At 39.7% G+C, this 13683-nt stretch overlaps 1 protein-coding gene across 1 annotated transcript in view; it reads left to right on the top strand.

The window, feature by feature from the left end:
* Nucleotides 1-13683, top strand: part of celsr1a (cadherin EGF LAG seven-pass G-type receptor 1a) — a 98055-nt gene that overhangs the window by 68319 nt on the left and 16053 nt on the right. Inside the window, 9 exon segments of the mRNA XM_038274561.1 lie at nucleotides 6097-6254; nucleotides 7956-8119; nucleotides 8267-8392; nucleotides 10474-10640; nucleotides 10739-10924; nucleotides 11013-11126; nucleotides 11224-11398; nucleotides 11946-12087; nucleotides 12620-12740. Of these exon segments, the coding sequence (XP_038130489.1) occupies nucleotides 6097-6254; nucleotides 7956-8119; nucleotides 8267-8392; nucleotides 10474-10640; nucleotides 10739-10924; nucleotides 11013-11126; nucleotides 11224-11398; nucleotides 11946-12087; nucleotides 12620-12740 (1353 nt within the window).

The raw sequence follows: 13683 nt of genomic DNA on the forward strand, positions 1-13683 counted from the left end.
TACATTTATGCAATTTGAACTAATTCAGAGCACCTAGGACATTTTAATAAAGGTCTGAATTTTTTTTTATAGGTGTGGAAACTCCCTTTATCTGATGATGAGGGAATTCAAATGTAAAATGTGTTTATCAACAGAAAACAAATGTAATCCCGTATATGTCCCAGCTGGGGAGCAGAGGGTCTTTTCTCCAGTTGCTCTTAGGGGATTCAGTTTCTCCTACCTTACTTTCTGTGTCATCTGCAGATTTGTTTTACCCCAATGAAAGCTGGAAGCCATCGGAGGCAGCTGTTCATCTATTTCGCTGAAAGACAGGATCATGATGAGACGGCGGTAACATATATGCTTGAAGACGAGACATTGTAACGTTATGTAGGGCAGCTAAAAAATCGTGTGTGTGTGCTTTGTTGAGTGATACACACTTCTAGGTTTACACAGCCTGAAGGCTATGAAGTAATGTTGGCCTGACAGCTTGTTGCTACCGACACCCTAGCCTGAGCTTCACACACATACCCTGAAATTTATTTTGGGTTTGTTTCGATTATTTTATGTTGCATCATTAAATATTTATTAAAGTGATAATAGAAGAATTAAAATTTAGGGAAAGTTCAGTGTTCAGCAGCTTTTATTAGGTGATTTTTTTCTTGCAGCAGTGAGATCAACAATGGAACTTCCTGAGGTCCATACTGATAAGGTGAAAAGCGGTGCGCTCCCTCTTCCTTTACAATCAGACTGAACTGTGTGGCCGCCCGCAGCTCCACTACTCACTTCCTGACGGCTACACATGCATGCATGCTTCAACACGGTCTGCAGACATCCTTCCCATGCTTCCAATCAACACTTCTCTGCTCTCACACATTCATTCCCCGTCGTTTAGTGTATGTTTTGCACATTTATCCTGGCTACAGGGCTGCTCCTGTTGGCTTTGATAGGCATCTCCATGTGGATCTGAGATCTGCACTTTCTTCTTGATTTTTTGCCGTGTCAAGAACAAGTCTTTCGACAACCAAAATGCCACCTTTTGTTTTGTCATTCGTGTCTTCTGTTGCCCTCTTTTTCTTTGTGGCGATCTCTGGAGATTAAGAGCGTCGTCATGGCCGCGGCACGCCCCATCACCCCTGGAAACGACTACAGAGGGAGAGGGAATTTTCATCCAACCCGAGTTGGGGTGGATGGTAAATAAGAGGCTCATGTGGGGCCCCTGAAAGCTGGGGCCAAGTGCTCTTAAAACAAGAGGGTCGAAAATGGGACTGAAATCAGCCAAATATGGTGATGGAAAGGCGAATCCTCTGGCTGAGATATGTGGTTAAAAAATGTCCAATAAATAGAGGTTAAAATGAAGGAGTAGAGAAGATTTTAGGTTTAGTATTGCAAAAAAAAGTGAAGAAACATTTTTTTTTAATCATTTTTAAACCTGTTTGGAGCAAACAAACATGAGACAAAAAGAAAAAGATGCACAATTCAGAGTTTAAACAGAAGATATTAGATGCTTGGCTTTTGTTAAAAACAGTGTGGGGATAGTTTCTGTTTCCTGATTTGGATATTTCCCAGCAACACGTGTGGCATATAATACTTATTTATTTCTATACTTTTTAATTTTTGGAACCCTCTGTTTGCGAATGAAATGTAAAAAAAAAAAAAAACATTTTCACCCACTTTGTGGCTGTATGGAAGCTGTTGTTCAATAGTGAGTGTATTCAGTGGGATTCATTCATGGATGTCGGAAGAATGTGGAAATACTTTAAAACCGTAGCTCTAAAAATTTTCTATTGGAACCATCTCTGTAAATAACTGGCTTTTCTAACTATCATTCTGCTGAATGTGCTAAAGAAAATTGGGCTTCAGAGTTTGTTATTCTTCAAAAAAAAAAAAAGAGGAAAAAAGTTGTGTAACATTTTTAAGCAAATTATAAGTTTTTTAAGATTGCATTTAAAAAAAAAAAAAATAATAATTTAAAAAAATAAAGAACAAGCAACTCCCTAGAAGTCAGAATATCTAGTGGGTAAAATCCGCCTGTCTACATTTCTCACTGCTGTTCCTTTGTTTTTGAACAATGTGATGAAAAACACTGATATTAGCTTGTTTTGCTTGTTTTGTTGTCATGAGTTAGCCTTTCCCTCTAAAGTCTGAATTTCGAACTGGAACACAGTTTAACTGGACATGCAGCAATTCCCATATCCCAGGTCCAAACTTTGGACATTAAAAGGAAGAGAACAGAACTTGTTCCTGTTTCTCTTTCCTTTTTTCACTTCAGACTGGGATTTCTGGGTAGCTTGATTGTTTCTGGCAAAGGGATTAAGTGTTTAACAGGGTAATTACAACACTTTTTGGCTGGAAACTCTGTATTCACACATTAAAATCATTACCACCTATAGGGGTAGTGTAGTTATTAGTGTTTTATCATATAATTTCCTGCTGCCTGCATATAGAATATCTTTTGTTAGGTAATTGGGGTCTGGGCATGTAGAACAAATCCATGGATGATGTAATTATTTATTTTAACCTTTTTAATTGAACAACCCAAACTAGTGTTGCACCGATACTGATACTAGTATCGGGTGGGGGCCCGATCCAGCACTAAAATTATGTTATCGGTATATGAATTGGCAAGTATCAACAAAAAGGACACTGATACCATTTTTAGAGCCAAAAGTTTATTCAACTATTGTCACCCATTCCAGGTATGCAATAAAAACTTCTACTGGATTCACTTTGTATTAGTCTTAGTCTTGTATTAGCAGCTTGACAAAGCCATGATGGTGATTATTTTACATCCAAGTAGTATGCAGTTCTTCATATATACACACACACCAATTTCAAATCGATGGTATCGGTATCGGCCGATACTGCACCGCCAGATATCGGGTATCAGGGCCAAAAAATGGCATCGGTGCAACACTAACCCAAACATTTAACTAGAGAATGTAGTAGATAAATGGCTTTAAAAATTAGCTTTTGGTAGTGCTGCTTAAGACAAAACATGTGGTTGATTATTTTTAGTTTATTATCGTCTGGTATAACAGCTGCTCAGAGAATTTGGCTTCTCAGTGCATTACATGCAAGATGTGGACAACCGTTCCTCGCTCTATGTTTTGTTTCTGGTCCTTATCTCTTAAGCTTGACTGAACTCAAAAGAGATGATAAGACAGGAATCAGGGTTTTTACCTTTTGTTGCCCCTGAAGGCAGTTTATATAGCTTTGTTATCAGTTTCGTTTTCACACTAGGTCCCAAACTACATTATTATATCCTAAAGAGAGAGCTCGCTTAGATTTCTGTCTTTGGGTTCTTTTAAAATGATATAGACCATCACTGTTCTCCAAAGGCTTGCTCTGTCAGATTTCATGAAGTAAAATACAGCCCGCAGATATTTTCAACAAGATTTTTTTTTTTTTAGTCGCTAATCAGATTTTTTTAGAAATTTGATCTGTCTTATGATTCCCTGCATGCCACAGTAATGCATTTACCCAGTCAGACCAAATAGCCCTACTTTAAGCTTGTGTTTCTGTACTGAACAGTCAAAAATATCCCTTTTCTGCTCCATACTCTTAAGTCTGTTGCATCTTTGTTGAACTTTCTTTAACATCGTGTTTTCTACAGATTGAGGTTCTAATATTTGATAGTAATGAACATTAATCCCTCTTCTGCAGTAAGTGTTTCAGGTGCCCTTAGATCCTAAAATGTGGTGACAAATATCAAATAATATAAGATTAATCTTTCACTGGGGCGTATTCTAAAAAGAGGATTAGTCATGGAGTTTTGGTTATACGTAAAGGTCCTATATCATCCTTTTTAAGCATTTCTTCCTCTATGTGATGATATATGCCTTTAGCACTATGGACTATCCATTTGTTATTAAATAGGCACTTTTCCTCAAAGCAAAGCTACATCTCCCAGTTTGGGTGACCTTTACCGAGGCCTTTAAAGGCAAAAAAAAAAAAAAAGATTATCACGACTTAGACATCAGCTAAAAAAGAAAAGTTGCTGTCCCCGTAGAGATTATCTGTTAAAAGATCGACTTTGTCTCAACTTTGAGCTGGAATCATCTTGCTCTGCCTTAAATCATCCTTTTCTAGCTGGAGAAAGAGGGCGTTTGTTTACCCTCCAGGTGCAAGTGTGATCATAGGTGCTTCATGAATAGGGCAGATTTTTCTCATCTACTCATTTTAATCAAATGCGGGGTGGGGGGGTTACTAAGGATTACTAAGATGCATGAGTCAGGCAAAAAAAAAAAAATGCTGCATGACGTTGATGAAAAAATAGCATCATGACTGTAAAAAAAAAAAAAAAATTATTAATTTATTCATTCATTAAAGTAGCAGCTTCCAAAATTGACAATTTTGTGTTTAACTTTATAAGAATGAAATTTAATTAATAGGCTTTATTCTTTAGCAATAAGCTGGAACCTCTAGTCTTTTTTTTTGCAGTTTTTGTTGTTCATTTAAATTCTTGCTTTGTATAAATACATACATGTCATGTTTCTGGTTCAGGTGTCGGATAGTTGTGAAAATTATACGGGATGTTTTGAACTGTAGCTCTGTTTTCATTATGTTACCTCAAACTTTTACCCGCTGGAACTTAGTAACCTTAAACCCTCAATTTCTTTCTTTCTTTTTTTTTTTTTCTGTTTCATCTGCCGGTTTTGTTTTGGTTGATCACCTGAGGTTTGTCCTCTTATAGCTTTCCTGAGTGAAATTAAATAGATAAAGCATTCACCCATGATGCTTTAATAGCGGATATGACAATATGCGATATCCACTCTTAATCCATGGTACTTGCAATGGTGCAACTTTAGTTATTACTTCACAAAAATCTGCGTTTTTATGTTTGCCCCTTAAGGAAAAGGCTGGGAAACCTTTCAAAATAACAGTTTTTTACCCATATGATGCTATACAAACAGGATGATTCACTCCATGTATTTCCACTGGTGAAATACAGCCAACATATATGATTTATAGAATGAAAAATGCTACTTCTCACTTTGCAAATTTCAAAATAGTTAACATAAAATATGTGCTGTAGATGAGTGTATATGAGGATGTCTGAAACACTGATAAGGAAATTAAACAGAGCAGAGCTGCTTAGCGTTCCTCCCCAGCAAAGTTTCAATATGAAAAAGTAGTGCTCCTCTAGGAGGATTTTTAGGGTAGATTAACCATCTATTATAAAATGCTTATAAAACATGGAAAGAATGCTGGTTAAAAGAAGGGGCAGGAGAGAAAACTGCAATAAAACCCCCTATGGGTTTGAAACTATGCCCGGACCGGAGCCCTACTGAGCCAAAACAGGAGGACAGTGCACTCCCCTGCTGCATATTTTTCCTGCCATTTGGTTTTTTTGTTTGTTGGGCTTTTCCTTTTGTCTGTTCAGTTCACTTCCCCTGTTTTGTCTCTTGCTCTTTCTTTTTTTGTTTTTGTATCCTTGTTTTTCTGCTTCTTTTCTCTGCTGTGCACCAGCCACACCAGTATCTCATTACTCTAATCCCATTCTTGTACTGAAGACACCATATTTTTCAATCCAAGCCTCTCAGCTCTTTTATTTTCATCTTTTTTCTCATATTCAGATGAAGCTGCCAAGAATTTATCAATTTAAAGTAGAAAACGGAACTGCAATATGTCACTTCAGTTTGTTTTATCTTATAATTCAGCTATTTGGGTGAAGGGAATTGATCCTGATAAGGAAACCAGATGGAACTCATTCTAAGGTTCAGATTTACAGCAACTGAAAAGATTTGGTGGCCTGATTTTTAAGCTGATCCACATTTTCTCTGATTAGCATTTGTCGGCCAGAAACCTTTATGGAGGTGTGAGCCAAGCACACAAAGGCATTTTCTGTCACGTTAAGCCATGAAAGGCATGAGTACTTGTGTTGTAAGTTGGCTGAAGTCAGCCAAACATTGTTCGAGGAGCGCTAACCTGCACTGATGGAGCGGCCTTCCCTGCCAACCTTCGCAGAAATCACCAAAAGAGACAAAGAGAGAAATCAAGCATGAAGTTCTAAAACACAGGATAAGAAAAGAAAGTTGTTCACACATACTGAGGCAAGGGAAACAGTTGAAAAGCACAGTAAAAACCTGTCAGCTTTCTTGTGTTTTTTTGCAGCCTAACATCGGCCGCCTCGGCATCCCTCACGGACCCTCTGCAGAGAAGGTGGCAGTGGTCGCTGTGGACGACTGTGACATCTCCATGGCAGTTCGCTTTGGGAAACAGATTGGCAACTACACCTGCGCCGCCCAGGGCACCCAGACCGGACAGAAGAAGTGAGAAATCCAACTACGTCCAGACCAAAAATGTTATCACTTCTTTATAAAGTTTTATCAAAATTGCCCTCCTTGAAACAGCTTCCAAAACCACACTCTGTTTAGCTTTTAATCTGTTTTCATTCTTGCTGCATCTCCTGTCAGACATCCCAAAGCTTAGCTAAGCTGGAGCTTCTCAGCGCATGCTTCAGGGGACTTAGTGTTTGCCACAATGCAAATCAGTTTCTCAATGAGTCACTTGCAGAACGTGCTGAGACACATTTGAAATGCAGAGGGTGGGAACAGAGAGAAGCATTTAAAGGTTGACGATGAGTTACATTCTTTCAGGGACACAGTGCATTGGTCACAGACACTCTGATCCAGACATAATATATCAGAACATAAACAAACTCCTGCAGGGTAGTTAGGTGAAAAAGGGTTTGTTCCTAAGTGTTTTAATTTTATTCTTTAGATTAAAAAGTAGTAGCTCTGATTTCTGAAGTGGAAAGAAATGATTGATAGGTTAAATCTTTATTAGCAATAAACGTTGTATTTAGCGCCTGTGAGTGCAAATTCTCCAGAACCGTTTTTTCTGCAGGTCTTATAGGTTTTTGTCTCTACCAGCTTTACACATCTAGTGTTTGACGTTTGTTCTGTAGTGTTTAAAATTAATCAGACTTCAGTCCTTTCCAGATTCTAATCTGGATTCAAGGCTGGCCTTTCTAACTCATTAACATGCTTTGATTGATTCTTTAACCTAAACTCCATCTTAGTCTTAAGTCTTAGCAGCCTTCAAAAGGGTTATCTTCAACCATGTATCTCTATCCTACTCTATCCCTGACAAAAAAAAGATTTACATAGCATGATGTTGCCACTGCCATGCTTCACAGTGGCTCTTTGCAAACTGTGAAAAGAATTTCTTGTTCAGATTCATCAAATAAGTTAGAGTAGTTTCTCCCACATGCGATGTAGTTCTTTGCAGAACCTTCAAAGTTACTATGAGTGTTTGACTGCCTCTCTGATGAACGCGCAGCCTGTCTGGCCTGTCAGTTTAGAGTCAGACCTAGAATTATGCATGTTTCAGATGATTCCCTTCTTGACAACACACCATATTAGTGATGAATTATTTAGCAAGAAACTCAACAGAGAAAAAAGTAAAACAGGTCAAAGGTTATGAATTCTGCAAAAAGCTGTACCTCACTTATCTCTCTCTTTTTTATAAATAACAAGGAATCTCAGATTCCTAAGGTATTGCTGTGCAAGGGGTTCATGGCATTTCAGGATAAATCCTGCTGATTTCTCTCTCTGTATGTGTATTTTCTCCTCTATAGCTGATTTAATGCAGCTTTTCATGCTCCCAGCCAGACATTGGAATTTGCATTGCGTCCATTTAAACTCATGTTCAGTTGCATCATGCAGAGTTGCCCCACTTTAAGTATCTTAAAACCGTTCGCTGTTTGATTGTTTGCATTCTAGAAGCTTTAGGCTTAATCAGCTTTGGTGCAGTATTTAAACCTATAAGACCAAAAGCATGTTTTTACAGTCTGGCTTTCCTCAGTCAGCTTTTGGTCAAGTGATGTTTAAACCCTGGAGGTGTGGGGAGGACACTTTCTAGGATGTCAGTAATTGTGGTTATTTGGGTTAATTCATAAGTTTTTCTCATAGGAAATGTTGATATTACCTATTTTTGGTGTTACTCCAATCTCTTTTTATCTTGGTCAGATCGTTGGACTTGACTGGCCCTCTGTTGCTGGGAGGAGTTCCCAATCTGCCTGAGGACTTCCCAGTCAGGAACAGAAACTTTGTGGGCTGCATGAGAAACTTAACTATCGACAGCAAACCCATCGACATGGCCAGCTACATCGCTAACAATGGCACCACTGCAGGTTAGACCCAGTTTGCACTGCAATTTCTTATCATTTCTCAAAGCACAATCTGAAGGACTAATATTTGCTAAACTTTCATTGCAAATGTTAACAAAAAGCACAGAAATAATGCTCAGTTGTTAGTTTAAGCTGGTTTCTGATGTCCAGGTTGTCCAGCAAAGAAGAACTTCTGCACAGACAATGTGTGTCTGAACGGAGGCGTGTGCGTTAGCAAGTGGAACACCTACAGCTGCGACTGTCCTACCGGCTATGGGGGCAAAAGCTGTGAACAAGGTCAGATATGTATATTTTCTTACTTTTTTCAAAAAGCAAAAAACAAACGGTGAGATGATCCAGTGGGAATTCATAACTTCTTGCTTGTTTCTACTTGCTCACCTGTTTGCTTCTGTATGGACATGTTTATTCACTTGTACATCTAGAAGGGAGATTAGATCTGTTGCGGATCGACTTTAGCTCATCGTGACTCATGCTTTAGTCACAATAGCATTAGGGGAAGCCTCTACTCTATTGTAGAGTCAGAAAGCATTACCTCAGGTTTGGACTTTCAGGTTAAAGAAACATATGACTTGCCTTCCAGAACCCAACACTAAAAATTTTCTCACATTCACAGAACCCGCTACTCCTTCTCTGCCAACTCAGTATATTTGCATCAGTTTTCAGCACAAACTCAAAAATCTTTCCTTTTTTGCCATGATATGTTATTTATACTCCATCCTACTTAGTTTTCTTCTTTGGCAAGGGGAGAACTCTGATGTCTTCCCTCAAGGCAAGTTCCCAAAGAAAGGTGTAAACGCCTCACCTTTTTTGCTTTGCTATCAGGTAATCACCAAACTAGTGCCAGGCCCTAGTATCCAGTATCAGAACCTGGTCAGGATCACAGTTTGTGTTTTTTTTGGCTGCTCTGTCTCTTGTTGACACATTAAGTCTAATTCTTCAAGTTCACTGCTTTCACACTGGAAATATGATACCCCTCTTTGGATCTTTCACATTGACAAACTAAGGTGACCTGCTGTCACCCACTAGGGTTTTTTGTATCAATCTTGGAGAAAATTGCCCACCCTTTCAACCTAAGTTTGAAAGTTTAATACACCAATAATCATGAGTGTTTAAAGTGTTTTTGCCCAGTTTTTCTCTCCATTTTGCATTAAAGATTTACCACATCCAAACAGTCCAAAAAAATTACTGTTGAGCTTTAATTGGTCTCTCTGAGCTGCAATAAGTATTCTGGGAGTGTATGCATGTTTGTCTTTAGTGTTTGTATCTGTCTTGTCATGTGATGGACCACTAACTTTTCCAGGGTGTACCCTGTCTCTCACCCACTGACCTTTTTAAATAAGCCAGCAGCGCCATCATCTTCCTTTGAGGAAAAGCTGATTTAGACGTTAGATGGAAATCAATTGTTAGTTTCCCAAGATTCTGCTGAGGTTTAGTAAAATATGAAAGTTGTTTTTTGAGAAGTTGTAAAATCATTAAAGGATCCAAAGATACAGTAGTTTTGCAGAAATGTTGCAGATCACACCTAAATTCCCCATTGGAAACACAATCCTGTTGTTGTAGTTTCTTACAGTAGCTCATAGTTTTCTAGTAGTAGTGGTGACAGTGGTGTCGGGTGCAGGAGTTTGCCCTGCAATCGGAAGGTTGTTGGGTCGAGCCCTGGCTCCAACTTTCAGTGTCATTGTGTCTTTGGGAAAGACATTTCACCTGCATTGCCTACTGATGATGGTCAGAGGGCCCAGTGGCGCCAGTGTGCGGCAGCCTTGCTTCCCGTCACTGAACCCCAGGGCAGCTGTGGCTACAATGTAATTTACCATCATCAGAGTGTGCGTGAAGGGGTAAATGGCGAAATGTAGTGTAAAGTGCTCTGGTCAAGTCCTCTGACTTGAAGAAGCTCTATAGAAGTACATGCCATTTACCATTTACCATAGTTTATAACCCGACTACCAAAGTGCCTTCTGCTAATAAAGCTTTCCTATAAAGTTATGCCCTATCTATTAGTTTCTACCAAGAAGAAAGAAGGGCTTTGTTGTTCTATAGTTGGAGCTTCTCTTTGGGCATTGTGGAGTCAACATGTCGTCATGTATTCGTTCAGCCCAACCACTGAACCAGTAGAGTCCAATAGGTACAATTTAGTTAATTGTGCAGGTTGGACTCACCTGGTTCTGTGGATTACATTTAATAACAAAATCTGAAAACCAAATCATTAGCAACAATGTTGTACATCAAGAATAATGCTACTCGATCGTGAGACGATAGATGTTTGTCTTTAAAATAATAAAAAATCGTTGATACCCTATTGTAATATTGTGACTATATTTTGTCTACTAACTGTTTAATTCTGCCTTGTTTTGTTGCAGAGATGCCCTCTCCTCAGTTCTTTGATGGCCAGGCACTGGTATCTTGGAGCGAGCCGGATATAACTGTCGCTGTTCCCTGGTACATGGGTCTCATGTTCCGGACCCGGCAGCCAACTGGGACTCTGATGCAGGTCAATGCTGGATCCTCCTCTACCATTAACATAATGGTGAGAATACAGAATTCAACAAAAAACTAAATATTGTCAAAAAAAGCCAAAACACTTTAGGTTAAATCACTGGATTTCTCCATCTTATCACCATCTAGGTGAGGGAACAGCAGATCCGTATGGAAGTGCTGTTGAAGGAGAAGTTATTGGCAACGTTGGGTTTCCCCCAAGTCCGTGTCAACGACGGAGAGTGGCACCACTTGCTGGTAGAAATAAGAAGCATTAAAGATGGCAAAGAAATTAAATACATGGCAGCTGTTTCCTTGGATTACGGAATGTACAAGGTAAAACTTTCACTTCTAGTGTTGACTGGAAGGCTAAGATGTTATTAGAGTAACAAGTTCTCATCTTGGTCTGTGTTTTTTTAAGCAGAAGTCTGTTCAGATCGGTAATGACCTACCAGGTTTGAAGGTAGAGACACTCCATGTTGGAGGGCTGCCTGGAGAGGGAAACATTGTCAATAGAGGATTTGTCGGCTGCATACAGGTAGGTTTGTTCATGTAAAATGCCTCTTTTTCTGTTTGTCTCAGTGCATTTTTTTTTTCTTTGAGTATCATCGTCATCTGAACTTTGTCTCTTTCAGGGTGTGCGCATGGGAGAGACCGCTACCAATGTGGCCAATGTGAACATGGCCCAGGGCCTGAAAATCCATGTGGAGGATGGCTGCGATGTGGCAGACCCTTGCGACTCCAACATCTGTCCTGAGAACAGCCATTGTAGCGATGACTGGACCACACACACCTGTGTCTGTGACCCAGGTAGTGACCGGACGTAAATTCTGTGCTTTGAAATAGACCTGAAAGACTAAGATACAGTAGCAGCCATTCAAAATGGCCTTTCGCAGTCAAAAGCCAGCTGATTGGCAGCCTACTCCCCTGAAGCTCCCAGAAAAATCCCCTCCAATTTCAGCCACTGGCCTTTTCCTGGGCATGCATATTTTTTACTCCGACTCCACTGAATTAGAGGGTCTGACCAGGAGATGATGCTTCTCTTTAGATCTTAATGTCCACAAATCATGACAGAAAGAATATTTTAGTACAAAAATTGATGTTTAAAAAGGAATTTTAGGGGACCAGCCAAGGGCTAATCAAGGAAAGTGGGGAAATTTTGAATGGCTAAAACTGTATACGCTTGTAGGATCTTGTAAACGTAACAAAGAAGTTATTTTTGCAAGATCCTGTAAATCTTTTTTCAGGTCTTGAGTTAAGTTTTGTGAGATCTACAATAAACCCAGTATGTAAAAGCCACCAGCAAGTTTCACTTAGTGGGATTCATCACAATCCCTTTTCCCTCTCTGTGTCCTAGGCTACTTTGGTAAGGAGTGCGTGGACGCTTGTAAGCTCAATCCCTGTGAGCATGTCTCCAATTGTGTCCACAAGCCGAGTTCATCTCACGGATACACTTGTGAATGTGGAGAAAACTACTATGGCCAGTACTGTGAAAACAAGTAAGGGTTTAACTGCATTCTTTCCTTAAAAAGTTTGAAAATGTATCTTCAGGATTCAAAAGTCTAGCATCTCAATTCAGACTTACAAATGAATTCATTCCAATAAATCTCTGCAGTCTTATTGTTTTGGAATGCTTCCGGTCTACTTGTAATGCTTTGATGAAGGATTTCATGTGAAGCAGCCGACCCAGATCAGACAGCAGTCATTTCCTGCTAAACCTTAGCCCAACCGACACGCATCACTTCCTGTCTAAAGCAAGATGTGGGATATCCCCCTATTTGCTTCACTGATCCTCTACAGGTGTTAAGTCTCATCTGCCCTCATACTGCCACCTGTCCCCTATCAGATCACATAACAGTGATAATACTTACGTCTGGAGGACGTTTACTCTGAAATCCCACATTTTAGATGAATTTAGTAAATAACCTGACTGATGTTTTCCCCTTCAACCTCGAAGCACGACTTCTAAAAAGGGGAACTTGTTTGCAGGCTTAATTGATTTTGCACACTTGTCTTACCCTTTTACAATAGAGTGGAGAAACCATGTCCTCCTGGTTGGTGGGGTAGCCCAGTGTGTGGGCCCTGCAACTGTGACACAAGCAAAGGATTTAATAAGGAGTGCAACAAAACCACCGGAGAGTGCCGCTGCAAGGTACACACACAAACACACACCTTTCCACTTTTCTTTATTTGAGCTTTTGAGTTAATTCAGATTTTACAACACCATTATAATCTGTCATACAAGATGAAAGAAAATAAAACAACATTTTAAAAAATTTTTCCCTCAGGGATATTTCATGAGGCAAAGCTTTAAAGCTACAGTGTGTAATAATTACAGGGATATAAAGTCAGAAATGTAATATATTATACATAACTATGTTATTTATCATCACCTATGAGCTCAGCCTTTTAACCATAATATTTGCGTTGCCTTAGAATTCGTTATTTATAATTACATAGGAGCGGGTCTCGCAGCCATGGAGGCAGACATCTTTGCGCTACGGCAAGCGCAGAGCCAACAAACTAGCGATTGCGAGATCGCCCATTACGCTCGAAAATAACTACGGCAAGTTGAGAGAGATTAACTGAGACGGTACTGAACAGTAGATGGCAGTATTATGCCTGAGAAGCGTTTAGTCTGCCTGAAACCAAAGAAGAAGAAGAAGCAGGTATACTGCGCCTCAGTAACAAGAAAGGTGAACAAGGCGGCAGGCGTGAGTGACTTTGCAAACTGTTTGGCACTGTGTGGCCAAACATCAGACGAATGGAGGATCATGCCTACTCTGTATCACAACGAAAAGCGGCGGACACCGAACCCCCGTCATCTAAGAAGCGGAAACACAACGAGAATAAACGCAAGCGTGACAAGAAACGGCAAAAAACACGGATCAACATTGGCACGGAATTTACACGATGGAAGTCACTGATGGAGGAAAACGGTTTTCAAAGTGACGCTCAAGTTGCCAGTTTTCTCTTGGACAGGTAATTAATCCTACACACACAATTGTCTAATATCACTGCAGTTTTTGGAGTACAGGATGCTCAGACCTGTCTAAAACAATAACATGCTGCGTGATGATGCTGTTACTCTCCAG

The sequence above is a fragment of the Cyprinodon tularosa genome, unplaced genomic scaffold (assembly GCF_016077235.1).
Source record: "Cyprinodon tularosa strain WSP-4 unplaced genomic scaffold, ASM1607723v1 ctg92, whole genome shotgun sequence".
In the NCBI taxonomy this organism is placed as follows: Eukaryota; Metazoa; Chordata; class Actinopteri; order Cyprinodontiformes; family Cyprinodontidae; genus Cyprinodon; species Cyprinodon tularosa.